This window comes from Bufo gargarizans, chromosome 5, assembly GCF_014858855.1.
Source record: "Bufo gargarizans isolate SCDJY-AF-19 chromosome 5, ASM1485885v1, whole genome shotgun sequence".
Classification (NCBI taxonomy): domain Eukaryota; kingdom Metazoa; phylum Chordata; class Amphibia; order Anura; family Bufonidae; genus Bufo; species Bufo gargarizans.
In genome coordinates this window covers 306272665-306296183 of record NC_058084.1, presented here as the reverse complement: position 1 = coordinate 306296183, position 23519 = coordinate 306272665, and the positions used below count along the sequence as shown (strand labels likewise).

Below are 23519 nucleotides of genomic sequence, written 5' to 3'. Positions count from 1 at the left end.
CCGCATTTCATTTCAGACCGGCTCGCGCACAGGCACAGGTAAGGACTTACCTGTGCATCGCCGGACTTGTGAGTTAAGATGGCAGCTCGCATGCGTTCGTGGGCGAATACGGCGAACTGGCCATCACTGCTGGCGGGTACCTTTGTACCAAAGCCGACTTTGGATTCCGATTTTAAAATGTTTTGAAATCCGCAGATAGGAATACTGAAGTCATTTACCAAGGTATCACGCAACTTCGGACGAGAAGAAGTTTTCCTACACGGAGCAAATACATTGTAAATGCTGAACGGAAACAGCATTACAAACGAATAGGGTCATTTATCAAACTGGTGTAAAGTAGAACTGGCTTAGTTGCCCATAGCAACCAATCAGATTCCACCTTTTATTTTGCAAAGGAGCTGTGAAAAATGAAAGGTGCAATCTGATTGGTTGCTATGGGCAACTAAGCCAGTTCTACTTTACACCGGTTTGATAAATGATGCCAGAAGTTTTTTGACAAATTGACTTTGGATCTATGATCAGAAGCTGGATTCGCTCAACCCTAAATTGTGACTGACATTAGGAGAGCTATCCAGACAATTACCAGCAATCCTGGCTGGTCCCTTTAACCAGGACCATATGGCACTGGTGGGGTGGTGCTTCACTTGTTTGTTACTGGGCTATGAACACAGTGATCTTCCCAGTACTGCCTGGACTGGGCACACTGGATCTTAGGGGCTGTGTGGGTGAGGGGAAGCTTGGAGCCACTACTTTCTATGAGTCCTCTGTAACAGGCAGAGACACAAGGAACTCCCCTTCCTTTCCCAGCTCAGCAGCGTGACGAGGAGGGAGCAGCCCAGACACAACATAGCGCAGTGCTGGAGCTGTCAGCGCTGGGATTCCGGGGCAGTGTGTTCATCACCAGGTGAGTGGCTCGTCCTCTGCAGGGTGCTGTGCTGGCACTGCCACTATGGACCCCTGTGTGCCCGTGTCTCTGTGAGTTTCTCTCTGGATGTCTCTCTAGTGAGTGCATGCCCTGTGCTGAGGATGCCACTGCTGCATTGTCACGTATGGGCACAATGTTGCCGGACGTGCCCAGCTGTTGTGTTGCAGCAGGGATCCGCTGTAGCCTGTTGTCCTTAGGAGCAGCAGAGCTGGGGCCACCGAATGCCACCCTGGTTGGTATCTTAGAAGCAATGCATTGAGTTTGTGAGAGGGATGTTGGGATTGGGTTGGCTGCCTGTCTGGCAGAACAAAGCCCTGAGCTTGTCCCCTCCTGCCTGCATAACACTGAGCACCAGCAGCTGAGAGCATCCAGGTAATGGTCACTGGGGAGCCTGGCATGGACAGCTAGACTCCCTGTGGGACATCCAGAGGCTTGTATCTGGAGCTAGAAACCAAGACTTGCTCCTGCATGTCTAGAGGAGGTAGGTGTACACATGGGGCTGGAGGTATAGCTCAAGGCACAGAGTCTTGCCTGATGTCATGCTGGAGGATTTTGGCAGCGATGTGGACTAATGAATCCAGTGCTGTGCACATTTGTTATGTATTTTAGTTATATTTGTTGCTAGCATTGAGATATTCTGCACATTTTCCTTGGTCGATGTAACATTGCAAACCCGTAGGCATCTCAATCCCCATATGTGTTGTTGGCTATTACACGCGTCGTTATACTGTAGGCTGGCTATGATGTCAGCTCAGGGTGGACTACTTTCAGGTGGACTATAGAGTCTGCTTTATAATGCTATCCTATTGTTTCCAGTAATGCCTGTGGGTGGCAGTGACAATGTAACAGCTTAGCGGAGATGCCATACATACCATACAGATGTTTCTTAAAACCTGTGTAGATGTTGATGTAGACCTGGATAAACATCTCAATACTTAACCCTTTTTCTCATTTGATTCTGCAGAGTTGAGTTCACATCTACGGATAGTTCTGGTGGCTCATTAAGCCCAGTTGCTTGATTGATTAAATAGATTTACTTTTTCATGGTTGGCTTGTCAGATAGGATGTCAAATGTGCAAATAATTTGCTAAATCAGCTGCATTGGCATTCAAATGCAGTGTAAACCCCTACCCTAGGCCATTGTGAGAACATATATAGGATTGTAAGGAGCTACAAGATGAACCCAGTTACAGGACAGACAGTAACATTTAGTCTTTCCTATGTCGCCACACAGCTATGTAATGTATTTTACACATTCACATAGTTCTTTTATTTATTAATTTTTTTGTGAAGTGTTCACAGGTAGTTTTTCACCCGGCTACTCCATATTTGATATGTTTTTCATACTGACTTCAAAGCTGGGGAGAATGACCATATGCCAATACTGATTATTAAAATTTGTCTAAAAGGAAGCACAGAGGTGTGTCTGTACAGGTTTAGTTTTTGTGTCAGCTGGATATTTGGTGCTGTGGGCATTGGTCTGTTGGCATTTCAGTATTGCCCTGGTGGCACTTGAGCAGAACCCACATCTAGTGCAGGAGGTCAACATTGAAGGGCATGTATGTGCAAGAGACCCCAGACCAGTTAGTGATCAGACAGAGCGACCATGAACTGATTTACCCGATCATAGAGATCATTTCCTGATCTAATCATCCTACTGTCTCAATAATCAAGTACAGTGGAGGAAGAGGAAGCTGAACATGGCCCGCAGGTCACATTCAGATTTCTGTCATAGGTGGATAACACAGGAACCAAGAGAGAAGTAACCGATGAGAACTAGGTAGAAATTATCTCCTGCACTTTCTAGGACCATGAGAATATTGACAGTGAACCTTTAAGGCTACTTTCACACTCGCGTTTGGTGCGGATCCGTCATGGATCTGCACAGACGGATCAGTTCAGAGGATACAACCGTCTGCTTCCGTCCAGATAATCCGTTTGTATTATCTTTAACATAGCCATTATCTTTAACACTATTGTGTCCAAGAAAACGGATCCGTCCCCATTGACTTACATTGTGTGTCAGGACGGATCAGTTTGCCTCCGTATCGTCAGGCGAACACCAAGTGCGCCTCCAAAGCGGAATGGAGATGGAACGGAGGCAAACTGATGCATTCTGAGCTGATCCTTTTCCATTCAGAATGCATTAGGGAAAAACTGATCAGTTTTGGACCGCTTGTGAGAGCCCTGAGCGGATCTCACAAACGGAAAGCCAAAAACGCCAGTGTGAAAGTAGCCTTACCCTACATAGGCCATCCAAGACCACCAGTGTTGAACCACCCTTAAAGGGAACCTGTCACCAGGATTTTGTGTATAGAGCTGAGGACATGGGTTGCTAGATGGCCGCTAGCACATCCGCAATACCCAGTCCCCAAAGCTCTGTGTGCTTTTAGTGTGTAAAAAAACTGATTTGATACATATGCAAATCACCCTGAGATGAGTCCTGTATATGAGATGAGTCAGGGACATGACTCAACTCAGGTTCATTTGCATATGTATCAAATCGTTGTTTTTTTTACACAATAAAAGCACACAGAGCTATGGGTATTGCGGATGTGCTAGCAGCCATCTAGCAACCCATGTCCTCAGCTCTATACACAAAATCCCGGTGACAGGTTCCCTTTAAATGTCAGAAAAGACAAGGTATGGACATATAAGATGTTTTAGTAGTCATCAGGTGGCATAATGACCCTTAAAAAGGTGTGTCCTACCTTTTGGTTCCTATTACCCCACAGGCTTATGAACTTGGCAGTGCCCCTGACTATGGAACGAGGTGTTGGCTCCAAGGCCTCACAACCCTTTTACTATTTGTGTACAGAGGTAGGGGTGAAGGGCCTGTGCCATTGGGGTTCCCAGGAAACTGCCAATGTTGGCCAGTAAAGAATGTGACTAGGGGCCCATTTACAGGGGCCAATACAAAAGGCGATGATTGGGAATTAACTATTCGTTCCTTGACCGTTGCTCACTTGTGTGACCTGCATTTACATACAGAAGTCATCTCTCCTTATTGGCATGTCTATATGTGTCATCCACAGATCCCCCTCCCTATAACAGTGTCATCCACAGATCTTCCTCCCTATAACAGTGTCATCCACAGATCCCCCTCCCCATAACAGTGTCATCCACAGATCCCCCTCCCCATAACAGTGTCATCCACAGATCCCCCTCCCCATAACAGTGTCATCCACAGATCCCCCTCCCCATAACAGTGTCATCCACAGATCCCCCTCCCCATAACAGTGTCATCCACAGATTCCCCCTCCCCATAGGTGTCATCCACAGATCCCCCTCCCTATAACAGTGGCATCCACAGATCCTCCTCCCTATAACAGTGTGTCATCCACAGATCCCCCTCCCTATAACAGTGTCATCCACAGATTCCCCCTCCCCATAAGTGTCATCCACAGATTCCCCCTCCCCATAAGTGTCATCCACAGATCCCCCTCCCTATAACAGTGTCATCCACAGATCCTCCTCCCTATAACAGTGTGTCATCCACAGATCCCCCTCCCTATAACAGTGTCATCCACAGATTCCCCCTCCCCATAAGTGTCATCCACAGATTCCCCCTCCCCATAAGTGTCATCCACAGATTCCCCCTCCCCATAAGTGTCATCCACAGATTCCCCCTCCCCATAAGTGTCATCCACAGATTCCCCCTCCCCATAAGTGTCATCCACAGATTCCCCCTCCCCATAAGTGTCATCCACAGATTCCCCCTCCCCATAAGTGTCATCCACAGATACCCCTCCCTATAACAGTGTGTCATCCACAGATACCCCTCCCTATAACAGTGTGTCATCCACAGATCCCCCTCCCCATAACAGTGTGTCATCCACAGATCCCCCTCCCCATAACAGTGTGTCATCCACAGATCCCCCTCCCCATAACAGTGTGTCATCCACAGATCCCCCTCCCCATAACAGTGTGTCATCCACAGATCCCCCTCCCCATAACAGTGTGTCATCCACAGATCCCCCTCCCCATAACAGTGTGTCATCCACAGAACACCCTCCCCATAACAGTGTGTCATCCACAGATCCCCCTCCCCATAACATATCCTGCAGTAACTTTAAGTTATAATCAGCGCTCATCTCTTTACTACCTTACACTCAGCTCTGGTAACGGGCAGTGCGGGCGGCGCTCACTCACTGACGTCATGCGGCAGCTCCTCCCACTAGGTGGCGCAGGCGTGTGACGTCAGTGAGTGAGCACTGCCGCCCGCACTGCCCGTTACCGGAGCTGAGTGTAAGGTAGTAAAGAGATGAGCGCTGATTTAAAGTTAAAGTTATGGATTACAGTTTATAAATGTATACTCCTGTGAGCGGCGGGGCTCTGTATATTCTAACCCCCAGGCAAACGTCCCCGTCACCATGGGAATGCGAGGGGGTTAGAATATACCATCGGATCTTAGTTTTCACGATGTCACGGAGATTGACTGCTAGTGCAGTATTAAATAAAGGTGCAACTGAGTGTTACCACTTGGGGGTGTGTCCCTGTACAATCTGCCACTATCCAATCAGTGCTGCCACTGTCAGACTGTGCATGGACACACTCCCAACGGGTAACATTCAGGTGAACCTTTATTGATGACTGATTGAATTTCATTCATAAACTTCTAGCAGGAATAAAAGAGGAATTTCACAGCATAGAGTTATGAAAAACATTGGAACCCATAACTACCAAGTATCCTATTAAACTGTATTGATAATATGTCCTAAATGTGCAATGCTAAAAAATGTACTTAAAGTGTAACTCATTTTTATTTTTTTATTTGGTAGTTTATTAGAGCTATGCATGTATACCTGAGTTAGTCTGTCAATGATTGGCAAAAGACCTGTAATTACAGTACTATATAACAGCTTTCATTAATGTCCCTTGTAGGGTTGTCACGATACCAAAATTTTGATTCGATTTCAATACCATAAAAAAGTATTTCGATACTCAATACCATTCAATACCACGCAAAAAAAAATAAAACACCCAAAAAGCTGCATGCATTCTGCATTTTATGGGCCGGACGGTCCATAATCGATCAGTCCTAACCTATTTTTGGGGGGACAAGGTGACAAAAAAATTGCGAATCTCGCTTTTTTAATTTATTTTCTGTTACAGCGTTTACTGCATAGGAGATTTTTAAAATATTTTAATAGTTTGGACTTTTCTGAATATTCAGTAGGATCCTGGCTGCCATGGTAACCGATCGGAGCCCCATGACTTCACTGCTGTGGCCACTGCCACCAGTGATTATAATACTGGGGTGGGGGGGCGCACTGCGTCACCAATGTTTTTAATACTGGGGGGGCACACTGCTCCACCAATCAATATAATTAACGTCTAATACAGATACAGTAAGCAGGTGCCAGCTATGTAATTCTGCCGCTGGCAACAGAATCACAAAGTTGGCAACCGAACTCTATGACAGGGAGCTGCAATCAGCAGCAGAGGGGTTAACTGCAGTCAGAGGGGTTAACTGCCGCTGATTGCAGATCCCTGTCGTAGAGGTCAGGTTCCAGCTATGTAATTCTGTCGCCAGCACCCGCCTCCTGTATCTGTATTAATTAAACGTTAATTATCTTTATTGGTGGTGCAGTGGTCACAGTCCCTCCCCTCTCATTAGTGGCAGGGACTGCTTCCTTCTCCCCTGTGCTGCTGAGGGAACATGGCGCGCGCTAAGAGCAGCTCGTGCCATGTTCAGTGATACTTGGCTGCGCAGTCTAGTATCGATAAAAAAAGGCAAATCCCGGTATCAAATTGCTAACGAATGGACCCTAACAGTCAGCTCCTGGACAATAACTATACCAGTGATTTCCAGCTACAAGACCCTGACGGTATCTCTGTTCCTCAAATTCTGCAGAAACTAGCTAATATCATATGATGAGAGGTGAAAAAAGACTAGAATATTGATGTCGTATCCTCAGGATAGGTGATCAGTATCTGATCGGTGTGGGTCTGACTTTTGGCACCCCCTCCCTAAGCTGTTTGAAGAGGCTACAGCCCTCTTGAGTGATGAATCTACGTACAGTATATTTTAGGACATTGTTTAAATAGAAATTCTCTATATCTGGAGCTCCCTTTATAATCTGGAGTGATCTGATGATTCTGCAAGGGAAGCCAAATCAATTTTTGCCTTGTCAGCACTTTTGGCTTTGGCTTTACAGTACGTCTCTATGGTGTGTGGATGATGAATAGAGAAGCGAAGGAAGTATGTAGAGCTGGTTCGGTACGCTCTGCTGTGCTTGATAAGAGGACGTGAATGCAGAGGGAGATCAGAGCGAGTTCTGTCACCCCACCTACAAAGAGAAAGTTTTACTTTATGTTTAGTCTTCATCTCTCCACTGTTTTACAGTGTAACAGCTTTGTTTTTAATGTGCATGGCCAGTGAGTGTGTTAATGTAATAGACTTGATTAGAGAACTATGTTAATTTTTATTAGAAAACTGTATGTAAAGTCTCCCCCTGGCTGGTTGCTAAGGAGAATCCATCTTCAGCAGGCTCCTGAAGGCTGAAGAGACTGGATACCTGTATAATGCAGAGGCTTCTCAGCCTGCCTCTGGTCTCCCTGCCCTAGCCTCAGCCTTTTTACTTAAGCCTTTCCTCCCTAAATGTGTAATAGAGTTTACTAAAATTGATGTGACCCTGCAGATAATCTGCTGCCTGCTCTCCCTTCTACTTTAAAGGGAACCAGTCACCGGGATTTTGTGTATAGAGCTGAAGACAAGGGTTGCTAGATGGCCGCTAGCACATCCACAATACCCAGTCCCCATAGCCCTGTGTGCTTTATAATGTGTATTGTGTAAAAAAACGATTTAATACATATGCAAATGAACCTGAGACGAGTCCTGTCCCTGACTCATCTTAGGTTCATTTGCATATGTATGAAATCGTTTTTTTTACACAATAAAAGCACACAGAGCTATGGGGACTGGTTATTACAGATGTGCTAGCGGCCATCTAGCAACCCATGTCCTCAGCTATATACACAAAATCCAGGTGATGGGTTCCCTTTAACCAGTACAGGACTGCCGCATGCAGGATTGCGTCTTTGCGGCGGCCCTGTTATTCCTCCTGGACGCGCCGGGGCGTCATCTCGCAAGACACGAGATTTCCTGTGAACGCCCGCACACAGGCGCGCATGTTCACAGGAAGTGCAGGTAAAGTAGCTGATCTACAGCCTGCCAGCGGCGATCGTTCGCTGGCAGGCTGTAGATGCGATTTTTTTTTTTTTTAACACCTTAAAGGTATATTAGACGCTGTTTTGATAACAGCGTCTAATATACCTGCTACCTGGTCCTCTGGTGGGCCCTTTTGCTTGGATTGACCACGAGAGGACACAGGCAGCTCTGTAAAGTAGCACCAAACACAACTACACTACCCCCCTGTCACTTATTAACCCGTTATTAACCCCCTGATCACCCCATATAGACTCCCTGATCACCCCCCTGTCATTGATTACCCCCCTGGAAGGCTCCATTCAGATGTCCGTATGTGTTTTGCAGATCCGCGGTGTCCGTGTTTTGCGGATCCACGGATCCGCGGATCTGCAAAACACATACGGACGTTAATGGAGCCTTACAGGGGGGTGATCAATGACAGGGGGGTGATCACCCCATATAGACTCCCTGATCACCCCCCTGTAAGGCTCCATTCAGACGTCCGTATGTGTTTTGCGGATCCGATCCATGGATCCGTGGATCCACAAAACACATACGGACCTCTGAATGGAGCCTTACAGGGGGGGTGATCAATGACAGGGGGGTGATCAGGGAGTCTATATGGGGTCCGCAAAACACAAACTTGTGCCAAAAAAAAAAATCTTCTATGAACTCGCCATGCCCCTCATTGAATACCTTGGGGTGTCTTCTTTCCAAAATGGGGTCACATGTGGGGTATTTATACTGCCCTGGCATTTTAGGGGTCCTAAAGCGTGAGAAGAAGTCTGGAATCCAAATGTCTAAAAATGCCCTCCTAAAAGGAATTTGGGCCACTTTGCACATCTAGGCTGCAAAAAAGTGTCACACATGTGGTATCGTCGGACTCAGGAGAAGTTGGGCAATGTGTTTTGGGGTGTCTTTTTACATATACCCATGCTGGGTGAGAGAAATATCTCTCTAAAACACAACTTTTCCCTTTTTTTTTATTTTTTAATACAAAGTTGTCATTTGACAGAGATGGGCATGGGCATGTGTAAAAAGACACCCCAAAACACATTGCCCTGACTTCTCCTGAGTACGGCGATACTACATGTGTGACACTTTTTTGCAGCCTAGGTGGGCAAAGGGGCACACATTCCAAAGAGCACCTTTAGGATTTCACAGGGCATTTTTTACACATTTTGATTTCAAACTACTTCTCACGCATTAGGGCCCCTCAAATGCCAGGGCAGTATAACTACCCCACAAGTGACCCCATTTTGGAAAGAAGACACCCCAAGGTATTTTGTGATGGGCATAGTGAGTTCATGGAAGTTTTTATTTTTTGTCACAAGTTAGTGGAATATGAGACTTTGTAAGAAAAAAAAAAAAATCATCATTTTCCGCTAACTTGTGACAAAAAAATTAAAAGTTCTATGAACTCACTATGCCCATCAGCGAATACCTTAGGGTGTCTACTTTCCGAAATGGGGTCATTTGTGGGGTGTTTCTACTGTCTGGGCATTGTAGAACCTCAGGAAACATGACAGGTGCTCAGAAAGTCAAAAAGCGGAAATTCACATTTTTGTACCATAGTTTGTAAACGCTATAACTTTTACCCAAACCATTTTTTTTTACCAAAACATTTTTTTTATCAAAGACATGTAGAACAATTAATTTAGAGATTTTTTTTAAATAAAAATGTAGTTAAAAAAAAAAAAAATTACAACTGAAAGTGAAAAATTTCATTTTTTTGCAAAAATGTCGGTAAATTTCGATTAATAACAAAAAAAGTAAAAATGTCAGCAGCAATGAAATACCACCAAATGAAAGCTCTATTAGGCCTCTTTCACACGCAATGTTTTTTGCCCGGATAAGAGGCGGGTGCGTTGCGGGAAAATGCGCGATTTTTCCGCGCAAGTGCAAAACATTGTCATGCGTTTTGCACTCGCGTGAGAAAAATCGCGCATGTTTGGTACCCAAACCCGAACTTCTTCACAGAAGTTCGGGCTTGGGATTGATGTTCTGAAGATTATATTATTTTCCCTTATAACATGGTTATAAGAGAAAATAATAGCATTCTGACTACAGAATGCATAGTATAATAGTGCTGGAAGGGTTAAAAAAATAAAAAAGTTAACTCATCTTATCCTCTTGTTCGCGTAGTTCGTTCCCGGTCTGTTCTTTGCTAGCTGTGGGCTTGGGCTGAATGACCTGTGGTGACGTCAGATCACATGCTCCAATCACATGGTCCATCACCATGGTGATGGAGCATGTGATCTGACATCACCACAGGTCCTTTAGCCCAAGCCCACAGCTAGCAAAGAACAGACCGGGAACGAACTACGCGAACAAGAGGATAAGGTGAGTTAACTTTTTTATTTTTTTAACCCTTCCAGCACTATTATACTATGCATTCTGTATTCAGAATGCTATTATTTTCCCTTATAACCATGTTATAAGGGAAAATAATACAGTGAATAGACTGTCACCTAGAACCAATGCGTGAAAATCGCACCGCATCCGCACTTGCTTGCGGATGCTTGCGATTTTCACGCAACCCCATTCACTTCTATGGGGCCTGCGTTGCGTGGATTATCGCACCGCAATGCACAATATAGAGCATGCTGCGATTTTCACGCAACGCATAAGTGCTGCGTGAAAATCACCGCTCATGTGAACAGCCCCATAGAAATGAATGGGTCAGGATTCAGTGCGGGTGCAATGCGTTCAACTCACGCATCGCACCCGCGCGGAATACTCGCTCGTGTGAAAGGGGCCTTAGTGAGAAGAAAAGGAGGTAAAATTAATTTGGGTGGTAGCTGTGGGCTTGGGCTGAATGACCTGTGGTGACGTCAGATCACATGCTCCAATCACATGGTCCATCACCATGGTGATGGAGCATGTGATCTGACATCACCACAGGTCCTTTAGCCCAAGCCCACAGCCCAAGCCACAGGCTATACCCACAAATTTCGTGTCTATGAGGGAAAAGATCAGACCCTGGAGCCTGGTCGGTTGCCCTGACTACCTGGGGAGCAGTGGGAAGACAGTTTGGGACTTGGTGTCACCCTTATTCGGCAAGGGGTACCATCTTTATGTGGACAATTTTTACACAAGTGTGGCCCTCTTTAGGCATTTGTTTCTAGAACGGATTGGCGCCTGTGGTACCGCGCGAACTAGTCGCGCGGGCTTCCCCCAACGGCTCGTTACCACCCATCTTGCAAGGGGGCAGAGGGCCGCACTGTGTAACGAAGAACTGCTCGCGGTGAAATGGAGAGACAAGCGTGACGTTTACATGCTCTCCTCCATTCACGCAGACACGACAATACAAATTGAGCGAGCAACCCGTGTCATTGAAAAGCCCCTCTCAGTCCACGACTATAACCTCCACATGGGAGGGGTGGACTTCAATGACCAGATGTTGTCTCCGTATTTAGTTTCCCAACGCACCAGACGCTGGTATAAGAAGGTGTCTGTATATTTAATTCAATTGGCTCTGTACAATAGTTTTGTTCTCTACAGTAAGGCTGGGAGAACTGGATCCTTCCTCAAATTTCAGGAAGAGATCATCGAGAACCTCCTGTATCCAGGAGGTTCCGTGGCCCCAACCACCAGTGTAGTTAGCCGTCTACACGAGCGACATTTCCCCAATGTCGTTCCTGGTACCTCAACCCAACAGTCACCCCGAAAAAGATGTCGTGTCTGTAGCAGGAGTGGAATAAGGCGTGACACCCGCTATTTCTGTCCTGACTGTCCGGACCACCCTGCCCTATGCTTTGGAGAGTGTTTCCGGAAGTACCACTCACAGGTACACTATTAGCATAGGGATCATCTCACCAGGACAGGCACACAGGGCTATTAGGGCCCATTCACTCACTGCTGCTGCAAACGTCTCCTTTCACATGGGACAAAGTGCATAACGCACTTCGCCACATCTTTGGGCGATTTGCGCTTTGCACATTGACCCATGGGGAAGGAGAGGTTTGTTCTATAAAGGTAAAAAAAAAAACAAAAAAAAAAAAAACACACCAGTAAGCAAACACGTTAATGTTCAGTTAAAAAAGTTAAAGTTTATATGTTCTGTTGCAAAGTTAATAAAATTATTGCGTTGCGGCCTGGTTTTTTCTTTTTTTTCTTTTTTTACCTTCCAGGTGGACCAACCGATCTACTAGCTGCAGCACCGATGTGCATTCTGACAGAAGCATTGCGCTGCTGTCAGATTACACGCAAGTCGGTGTATGCGGCGCTGCAAGACGGGATTTTCTCCTCTGCAGTGACAGATACGTTTGCCAAGGCATACGAGCTGAGGAGGAGGCGGCGTTCCTATGCTTTGGCAAACACTTTGTATATATATATAAAAAAAAATAAAAAAAATCCCGGCAATGATTTATTCATCCACATCGATTGATGTGAATGGAGAAATCTGGTTTGCCAGGGCATACGAGCTAAGTGGGTATGGATGTAGGGCGGAGCTCCTATGTCCTGGCAGACGCCTTTCCCCTCCATTTTTTTTTTTGGCAGAGATTTTTTCATCCACATTGATCGATGCGAATGAAGAAATCTGTGCCGTTCATTTTTTTCTTTCAGCCCAGAGGCTGAACGGAAAAAAAAATCTCATTACCTGTATGCTCAATATAAGGAGAATAGCAGAAACTCCTAATGCTGGCCATACATGTAATGATTGCGGAGACCCTCAAATGCCAGGGCAGTACAAACACCCCACAACTGACCCCATTTTGGAAAGAAGACACCCCAAGGTATTTGCTGAGGGGCATATTGAGTCCATGAAAGATTTACATTTTTGTCCTAAGTTAGCGGAAAGTGAGACTTTGTGAGAAAAAAAAAATAAAAAATCAATTTCCGCTAACTTATGCAAAAAAATAAAATTTCTATGAACTTGCCAGGCCCCTCATTGGATACCTTGGGGTGTCTTCTTTCCAAAGTGGGGTCACATGTGGGGTATTTATACTGCCCTGGCTTTTTAGGGGCCCTAAAGCATGAGAAGAAGTCTGGGATCCAAATGTCTAAAAATGCCCTCCTAAAAGGAATTTGGGCCCCTTTGCGCATCTAGGCTGCAAAAAAGTGTCACACATCTGGTATCGCCGTACTCAGGAGAAGTTGGGCAATGTGTTTTGGGGTGTCATTTTACATATACCCATGCTGGGTGAGATAAACATCTTGATCAAATGCCAACTTTGTATAAAAAAATTGGAAAAGTTGTCTTTTGCCAGGATATTTCTCTCACCCAGCATGGGTATATGTAAAATGACACCCCAAAACACATTCCCCAACTTCTCCTGAGTACGGCGATACCAGATGTGTGACACTTTTTTGCAGACAAGGTGGGCAAAGGGGCACATATTCCAAAGTGCACCTTTCGGATTTCGCAGGCCATTTTTTACACATTTTGATTGCAAGGTACTTCTCACACATTTGGGCCCCTAAATTGCCAGGGCAGTATAACTACCCCACAAGTGACCCCATTTTGGAAAGAAGACACCCCAAGGTATTCCGTGAGGGGCATGGCGAGTTCCTAGAAATTTTTATTTTTTGTCGCAAGTTAGTGGAATATGAGACTTTGTAAGGAAAAAAGAGAAGAAAAAAAAATCATCATATTCCACTAACTTGCGACAAAAAATAAAAAATTCTAGGAACTCACCATGCCCCTCACAGAATACCTTGGGGTGTCTTCTTTCCAAAATGGGGTCACTTGTGGCGTAGTTATACTGCCCTGGCAATTTAGGGGCCCAAATGTGTGAGAAGAACTTTGCAATCAAAATGTGTAAAAAATGCCCTGCAAAATCCAAAAGGTGCACTTTGGAATATGTGCCCCTTTGCCCACCTTGGCAGCAAAAATGTGCGACACATCTGGTATCGCCGTACTCAGGAGAAGTTGGGGAATGTGTTTCGGGGTGTCATTTTACATATACCCATGCTGGGTGAGAAAAATATCTTGGTCAAATGCCAACTTTGTATAAAAAAATGGGAAAAGTTGTCATTTGCCAAGATATTTCTCTCACCCAGCATGGATATATGTAAAATGACACCCCAAAACACATTCCCCAACTTCTCCTGAGTACGGCTGATACCAGATGTGTGACACTTTTTTGATGCCAAGGTGGGCAAAGGGGCACATATTCCAAAGTGCACCTTTCGGATTTCACCGGTCATTTTTTACAGATTTTGATTGCAAACTACTTCTCACACATATGGGCCCCTAAATTGCCAGGGCAGTATAACTACGCCACAAGTGACCCCATTTTGGAAAGAAGACACCCCAAGGTATTCCGTGAGGGGCATGGCGAGTTCCTAGAATTTTTTATTTTTTGTCGCAAGTTAGTGGAATATGAGACTTTGTAAGGAAAAAAGAGAAAAAAAAAAAAAATCATCATTTTCCGCTAACTTGTGACAAAAAATAAAAAATTCTAGGAACTCGCCATGTTACTTTCCGAAATGGGGTCATTTGTGGGGGTTTTCTACTGTCTGGGCATTGTAGAACCTCAGGAATCATGACAGGTGCTCAGAAAGTCAGAGCTGTTTCAAAAAGCGGAAATTCACATTTTTGTACCATAGTTTGTAAATGCTATAACTTTTACCCAAACCATTTTTTTTTTTGCCCAAACATTTTTTTTTTTATCAAAGACATGTAGAACAATAAATTTGGCAAAAAATTTATATATGGATGTCGTTTTTTTTTTGCTAAATTTTACAGCTGAAAGTGAAAAATGTCATTTTTTTGCAAAAAAATCGTTACATTTTGATTAATAACAAAAAAAGTAAAAATGCCAGCAGCAATGAAATACCACCAAATGAAAGCTCTATTAGTGAGAAGAAAAGGAGGTAAAATTCATTTGTATGGTAAGTTGCATGACCGAGCGATAAACGGTGAAAGGAGTGTAGTGCCGAAGTGGGGCTGAAGTGGTTAATATCAGCATTTAACACTGCAGCCCCTCCCCCCTCTGTGTTCTCATTGAGTCTCTTTAGCTCTGGGAAGATAGGGAAAAGGGTGGGGCTCCAGTGTTCAGCTCTCCCAGTAAGTGTACCATGTTCCTGCATATATACAGTTAGCCTCACCCCTCTATCTTCACAGAGCTAAAAAGACACAGTGGGTAGATAGAGGGATGTGGGGCTGCATCGCTCAGTGCTGACAGTAAGTGTACTATGTTTCGGAATACTTGCTGCCTAAGGCCTAATGCACACAACCGTTTTTTTGGTCCCCATCCGAGCCGCAGCAGCTTTGATGCGGACCCATTCACTTCAATGGGGCCAAAAAAGATGCGGACAGCACTCCGTGTGCTGTCCGCATCTGTTGCTCTGTTCCGTGGTCCGCAAAAAAAAATATCCTGTCCTATTCTTGTCCGTTTTGCGGAAAAGAATAGGCAGTTATATTAATGGCTGTCTGTTTCGCAAATTGTGGAACGCACACGGACGCCATCCGTGTTTTGCGGACCGCAAAACACATAACGGTCGTGTGAATGAGGCCTAAGCAGCAGCCCCAGTTCTCTCACTAACCAGAGACGCACACCTGACTTTTCAGGGAAAGAAGGATTGAACAAGTTGAAATTTGAATGCTCAATCCGTTTATTCTGGCAGGAGATCAGCCCACCTCTAGCAACGACTTTCTCCTCCACTGAATCAAGCATGCCTGTGTATGGGGGAGTTGGGAGGAATAGCTATCAGTCAAGACACAGGGCCCTGCTATCCATTTAGCTGTGGTATTTTTTATTTTTTATAAATCTTTATTACAATTTTTCAATTTTCAATTCTTACAAATTTCAAATACATCTTGTTTCTTACAAATACATCTTGTTTTTACATAATAGCATAAATTATTTACCCATCATTATTTTCCCTCCTCCCCACCCCTGGTATGTCGGTTGTCGCAAAAAAATAAAAAATTAAAATTACTTAATACCGTCCTCCCTCCATTGCCCCTCCCCCCCACCACCCCTCAGTTTCTCCTTGTTCTCACCTTCCCCCTCCCCCCCCCCCATCCCCTCAACCACCTCCACCACAGCCCGGCAAATCTATGTTTTTTCTTCAACCCAGTCAAGTGAAACTCCTTACTAGCTAGCGACATCCTTGTGCGATTTTCCCATTCTTTAACTGTGGGGGTCTCAATCCCACCCCCAGTGCCCAACTATACATTTCCTGTCTTGAAACAATAGTTTAGCTGCAATTTCCCTATGTTGAGGCCCTTCGACATTATCCAGCAACCCTAAAATACATTCCTCAAAATGTCTAGGCACTATGAACTGGTGATATTCCTCTATTTTTTCAATTATCTTCACCCAGTAGTTTTGAATTTTTATACATGTTCATAATATATGTATATCGTCCACCCCTATCTCGCCACACTTTTGACAAGTAAAGACTTTAGAGCCATAATACTTCATTAACTTTTTAGGAGAGTAGTAGAGACGATACATTATATTAAATTGGATTATTCTATAGGAGAAGTTCTTTGAAACCCTATTCTTTGCCTGTATAGCCGAGTCCCAAAAGTCTTGCCGCACCGGTTCCAAAATACCCTGCCATTTGTGAGACAGGTTATCGACTGCTCTTCTATTATTCTTTTGGCGGCGACCTCACCTATTGTAAATGGCCCATTCTGTGTTAGCTCTGTATAGGTGTTATATATTATAAATGGTAGGATGAATGCTGAAAAGTGGTATGTACAGAAAAGCGATTGTGAGCTATTATTAGACTTAGCGGCCAGTCTAAAAAAATGATTTTTGTAAAAAAAAAAAAAAAAAAAAAATTAACATGCAAAATTATAAATAACATCCACAAACATTCTTAAAAACTTTCCATAATCCCACATTTAAATAATATGTATAATTCAATGACACATTCCCTTTAAAGTCTTATAGAAACTCTAGTACTGCTGGACAAAATAACATGTCTTCAAATATCTCTAAGTTCAAGAATTTCCTGTAACATTCCAAGCATATTTAGTGGGTATATTTTTAGGGCTGCAGGCCTCCAGACCATTAATATGTATTCATTTGTGTTTTCATGCATGATCTTTAGATGTAAAAAGCTTGAAAATGTGAGTTATTATAAATTATTTTGGTTCACAGTAATACTCAGATTTTTGTGATCCCCTACAAAACTTCCTGCTAGATCTGAGGAAAGCAGATATAAGCAAATACATATTTGCCGTCGCTTGCATTCAATAGAGATAGATTGAAAAGGTCACGGAATTCAAAATGTATGTTAAAAAAGACAAATGTGGGATTTAGTTTATCCTTACATGGGAAGCCCCGTGCTTTCAGTTGAACTGTGTTTCTATAACGTTTGGAAAACTTTCAAGTATTACACTTCATTACACAGTTGGATTGTTCAACCCATGACTAGTTAGACCACACAAGTTGAAGTATAGTCCTCAAGATAAGTTGTCAGTATCAGACTCCCAGTATCCACACTGATCAGCTATTTGAAGCAGCTGCATCATTCAGGTAAGTGGCCCCTTCTCTGTGTACTAAGAAGAGCACTGCACACCATATGAGACTGATTTGCAGTGATTGCCCAACCACCATGGCTCCATCTAACTGATTCTAGCTGATTGTCAGGGTTCTGGGAGTCAAACCCCTACCAATCAGATATTGATGACCTATCCTGAGGAAGGCTTGGACTGGCCCACAGGGTTACAGGGGAATCCCCCGGTGGGCCCTTGAGCAAGGTGGGCCCCTAGTCTCCCACCCCCTACACAAGTGGCACATAACACAGTAGACTTACTGCACTACATACATATATTCAATGTACAGCACCTCAACCAGTCTATGTTCATATAAAAAACTTGTTTAATTATTTATTATATTTGAATGTATCCGTATGGTGGGTCCCCAAAATAAATTTTACTGGTGGGCCCTAGGTACCCCAGTCCAACACTGTCCTGAGGATACCATTTGTCTTCATTGCCACACTAGCCTTTGAACATTTTGGAACTCCTGGATCTTGACTTTGACCTTGTCTCTGACTGCCGATTATATTTCTGACATTATCTTCTGGTATTGACCCTGCCTGTTATTTGACTCTGTGATTATATCCTGTTTTGGCTTTGACATTTTACCTTTAGTTTCTGTCTTTGGTTTTCAGACATTATTTGTAACTCTTTTTGTTTAGACCCCTTCAATCAGTTAAGTTGGGGACCATCGACCAATTGGGGGCCATCATTTAGGAAGAATTGTCCAAGTAGGTTGGGATAGTGGCGTAGGTGAAAGAAGGACGGCACTATTCCCTAACTAACATGACAGGTGAAAGGAGCCCCACCAATCTAATAGTTAACTTTTAACAACTGAAATCCCCCTTTAACTTTTGGACAATATAGAGGTACACAGGGCTATTGTTTTCTGTCTAATTCTGTAAGAAATATAATAGTGCACTCCTTTAGATGGCACATGTACTGTATATTCACCTAAGGCATTTTTCCTGGGGGAGAATACCTCTGTATATAAGGGGCGCAATGGAGCCTCCATAGCAGTGCGCAGAGACCATATGGCTGTGGACAGGTACAGTACATGCTCCATGCACATGACTGCGTGCGGTTCCCTGACCCAACCCTTCACTACCCTTTCCAAGGGTGTTTTATAGATTCCCTAAAATATACACCACTGTCAGATGACAGATGCTTTATGGTTGCTGTTTGATCATAAGTCAAAGTATAAGCAGTTATGTGCAACCTTTTTTGCCTCATGTTGGTGATTGCTAAAATGTTAAAACCCCTTGTTAAAGAGGACCTTTGATCCGTTTTGACATAGGCTCATGATGGTATTACCTTTAGAGCGGCCCCCACTGATGCCATGGGTGTATTTTATTTTTTTTTTTTACTGTGAGCGGTTCGCTCTGATTGGATCGCGCTCACAGCCAGGGAGAAGGAGATACCCACAGCAGAAGACTGCTTCTCCTCCCCGTTGCGAGTTTAATGCTCATAATACAGCGCGAAAAATCATTGGTGGGGCAACAGCGGATGAACAGGGGGGAGGGGGGGGGGGTTTGAAGAAAAAACATACACCCATGGCATCAATGGGGGCTGCCCTACAAGGTAATACCATAATTAGCCTATGTCAAAACAGATGAAAGGTCCTCTTTAATGTGTATGGGGCAGTTTAACCTGTCATACGTTCTCTGACAATAACTGAGCTTCAGTTTCTAATTGTTCTTTTTTTACCCTCTTACAGATATTTTTGACGTCTTGCATATTACCTGAAACGTATCTTCGTACAGAAATTAAGGCTAATAACCATTTGCCCGAATAATTAGGCCAGTTTCATCATGGAAACTCTGTCCCAGGATTCTCTCTTAGAATGTCAAATCTGTTTTAATTACTATAGTCCTCGAAGAAGACCCAAGCTGCTTGATTGCAAACATACATGCTGTTCAGTATGTCTACAGCAAATGAGGGCTAGTCAGAAAGACCTTAGATGCCCCTGGTGCCGAGGTGTGACAAGGCTACCCCCTGGATATTCTGTTTCACAATTGCCTGATGATCCAGATGTTGTTGCAGTTATCGCAATCCCTCACACTTCAGAAAACACCCCTGTCTTTATTAAATTGCCAAGCAACGGATGTTACATGTGGCCTCTTCCTGTCACCAAAGAAAGAGCTTTATTGCCTGGTGATATAGGCTGCAGATTACTACCAGGAAGCCAGCAAAAACCAGTCACGGTAGTGACTCTGCCTATGGAACAACAACCACTGCAAGGTGCAATGACACAAGATATTGGAGAGGAGGAACATGAGAGAAGAGGAGTTGTTAAAAGTTCTACCTGGTCTGGAGTTTGCACTGTCATATTAGTTGCATGTGTTTTGGTCTTCCTACTTGGAATTGTCCTTCATAACATGTCTTGCATTTCAAAGCGATTCACTGTGATCTCATGTGGCTGAAATGAATCCTGGGGATTTTCTATGTACATGTTTGGCAAAATATAGAAGCAGATGTACACAGCAGCCTTGTAAACATAAGAAATATCATCTGCCAAGGGGTGGGAACTTGACAGTGTCCTTCATTTTGGAAGACCTGTGAAAGTGTTGTTTGAACACCCTTCTACAGTGCGGTTAGAACTAATGAAGATTGCATGCGGTCATCATTCCTTCACGGGACTTATGTGGTACATTTGACTATAGGATAGTAAGATGACTTAATTCTAGCTCATTGTGCTATGGCCATATTCACCAGACTGTGACCAAGTGGTACTTTCCTTAGGAAACACATTTAGAATGACTATGAGATGATAGAAGCTGGTTTTTAGGCAGAACAGTATTTTTTAGTCTTGCTATCAGACAGGTAGGACATTCTATGTTGCATCTTTAGAACTTCACCAACATGTATCTACATACATCTCAGGTCTTAGAATGACATGGCTCTTGTATGAAGATAGCATTTTTCTCATTTGCTCTTTAAACTGATTGTCTCATATTATGTCCATCAATATCTTGTATATTTTAGGTGCCTACAATGCAGGTGAGACTGAATGTTATTTATCAATGTTGACTTTTGCAGATGTATGTCACTGAATTGTATCATGGTGATGCACGTAAAAAACATGGATGCAAAAATACCCACCACCTTGCAATAAAAAAGCCCTGTTACCATTATTGGTGCGTCACTGTACTAAAAGAGACAACATTTTACATGGAATTAGGGGTTGACTGTAATTTCTACTTCTAGTTTCCTTCTTCCACTTTCTACATTCCTCTTCCTAATTGCACCAACTGCAATATTTATTTTCCTGGTATGTCATGTCACATCCTTAGACCAGCAATATTTATGTGCCAAAACTACAGGTGCCATGGTTTCCATATTTTAACATTGTGTACACTATTGAAAATTTGAGGAGAACTTTGATAGGTTCCAAGTCATGTAAATTGTTTGAGGGTGCAATAGAATAGTCTGCGTTAGAAAAAAAATTATGCGACCACATAGGTTCCTTTAATCACAAATACCTGTTTTTTTTTAGGTAGATATTCAATCTGACATCCCATAAATTTAGATTATCAGAAGTTCTATATTATTACATGAGCACGATGGACATACATTTTTTTTTTTTTTTTTTATGGATAACCGTGAGCATATAAAATGATGATCCGCCCCAAAATAAAATTATTTCAAATTAAACTTTTTTTTTTTTATTCACCTCTCTTCTGATTGCGACTCATGTTCAGGGTATACCGGTACATTGCCATTGTGGATGATAGGTTATTTCTTTGAATTTTTAAGTTTAACATTTTATTGTGATGTTTTATGTTTCATTTTTTTAATTGCGTTTCATATATGTCTATATATAGCAATGAAATCAATACAGTTTTAAAAGGATTTGTTTTTCTATATTTTACATTTTTTCACATAGACTATCTTTTTATATTTCTAATGAAGCTTATGATATCCAACATGTTTTGTTGCTTGGTCAGTGATATGTGGGTTTGCATATACAATTGCTATGTATGGATAATGTTATAAGAGATACAGTTAACCATTTGTTACAATAAAAGTTGCTAATGGTCCAATAGGCATCATAAAGGTGAGATTTTTTTATTATTATAATTTTTATTTTCCAAGTATACATTAAACCCAAATACATGAAACCTTCTCTGAGTGGATTTACTTTCGTATTATCTACATTTATTTCTTTTTGTTGCATTAAATATAAAGTAAAAAATGAATGGTACACAGTCTTACTACGTATGTACAGGCACAATGATTACGGAAGACGATGAACTGTTTATAATAAAAGGGATTGCCCCAAAATGATAACCTCTTTAAATATGTCTTGCTAGGTCATATGGGTGTCATAGAGGCATGTCTCCTGGGTAGGACCCCCACTATTGGCCATTCTAAAGAGCTGCTCACGAAGAGGGTATTTGCTCTGCAATACCTGGAGAAATGTGTTGATTGTTCCAATAGAGATTTATTTATTTTTGTCTTGAATCAATTCCTGGGAGGGGTTTTCTGGGAGTGTACGATTTAATGAACTATACATAGGATAGGTCATCAATGTCAGATTGTCGGGGTCCAGCTCCCGGCAACTACAGGTCCTTCTAAAAAAATTAGCATATTGTGATAAAGTTCATTATTTTCTGTAATGTACTGATAAACATTAGACTTTTATATATTTTAGATTCATTACACACCAACTGAAGTAGTTCAAGCCTTTTATTGTTTTAATACTGATGATTTTGGCATACAGCTCATGAAAACCCAAATTTCCTATCTCAAAAAATTAGCATATTTCATCCGACCAATAAAAGAAAAGTGTTTTTAATACAAAAAAAGTCAACCTTCAAATAATTATGTTCAGTTATGCACTCAATACTTGGTCGGGAATCCTTTAGCAGAAATGACTGCTTCAATGCGGCGTGGCATGGAGGCAATCAGCCTGTGGCACTGCTGAGGTGTTATGGAGGCCCAGGATGCTTCGATAGCGGCCTTAAGCTCATCCAGAGTGTTGGGTCTTGCGTCTCTCAACTTTCTCTTCCCAATATCCCACAGATTCTCTATGGGGTTCAGGTCAGGAGAGTTGGCAGGCCAATTGAGCCCAGTAATACCATGGTCAGTAAACCATTTACCAGTGGTTTTGGCACTGTGAGCAGGTGCCAGGTCGTGCTGAAAAATGAAATCTTCATCTCCATAAAGCTTTTCAGCAGATGGAAGCATGAAGTGCTCCAAAATCTCCTGATAGCTAGCTGCATTGACACTGCCCTTGATAAAACACAGTGGACCAACACCAGCAGCTGACATGGCACCCCAGACCATCACTGACTGTGGGTACTTGACACTGGACTTCAGGCATTTTGGCATTTCCCTCTCCCAAGTCTTCCTCCAGACTCTGGCACCTTGATTTCCGAATGACATGCAAAATTTGCTTTCATCCAAAAAAAGTATTTTGGACCACTGAGCAACAGTCCAGTGCTGCTTCTCTGTAGCCCAGGTCAGGCGCTTCTGCCGCTGTTTCTGGTTCAAAAGTGGCTTGACCTGGGGAATGCGGCACCTGTAGCCAATTTCCTGCACACGCCTGTACACGGGGGCTCTGGATGTTTCTACTCCAGACTCAGTCCACTGCTTCCGCAGGTCCCCCAAGGTCTGGAATCGGTCCTTCTCCACAATCTTCCTCAGGGTCCGGTCACCTCTTCTCGTTGTGCAGCGTTTTCTGCCACACTTTTTCCTTCCCACAGACTTCCCACTGAGGTGCCTTGATACAGCACTCTGGGAACAGCCTATTTGTTCAGAAATTTCTTTCTGTGTCTTACCCTCTTGCTTGAGGGTGTCAATGATGGCCTTCTGGACAGCAGTCAGGTCGGCAGTCTTACCCATGATTGCGGTTTTGAGTAATGAACCAGGCTGGGAGTTTTTAAAAGCCTCAGGAATCTTTTGCAGGTGTTTAGAGTTAATTAGTTGATTCAGATGATTAGGTTAATAGCTCGTTTAGAGAACCTTTTCATGATATGCTAATTTTTTGA

At 43.2% G+C, this 23519-nt stretch overlaps 1 protein-coding gene across 4 annotated transcripts; it reads left to right on the top strand.

The window, feature by feature from the left end:
• The first annotated feature begins 721 nt into the window (after positions 1 to 721).
• On the top strand, positions 722 to 22105 carry RNF152 (ring finger protein 152). Of its 4 annotated transcripts, none has more exons than XM_044293809.1 (2): positions 722 to 904; positions 19244 to 22105. In XM_044293809.1, exon 2 carries the CDS (start codon positions 19338 to 19340, stop codon positions 19947 to 19949), a length of 612 nt encoding a protein of 203 aa, XP_044149744.1. In that variant the 5' UTR covers positions 722 to 904; positions 19244 to 19337; the 3' UTR covers positions 19950 to 22105. The 4 variants fall into 4 exon arrangements, with proteins under 4 accessions (XP_044149744.1, XP_044149746.1, XP_044149745.1 ...); XM_044293811.1 differs by lacking the exon at positions 722 to 904 and adding an exon at positions 1048 to 1157; XM_044293810.1 differs by lacking the exon at positions 722 to 904 and adding an exon at positions 1284 to 1406.
• Positions 22106 to 23519: the final 1414 nt, after the last annotated feature.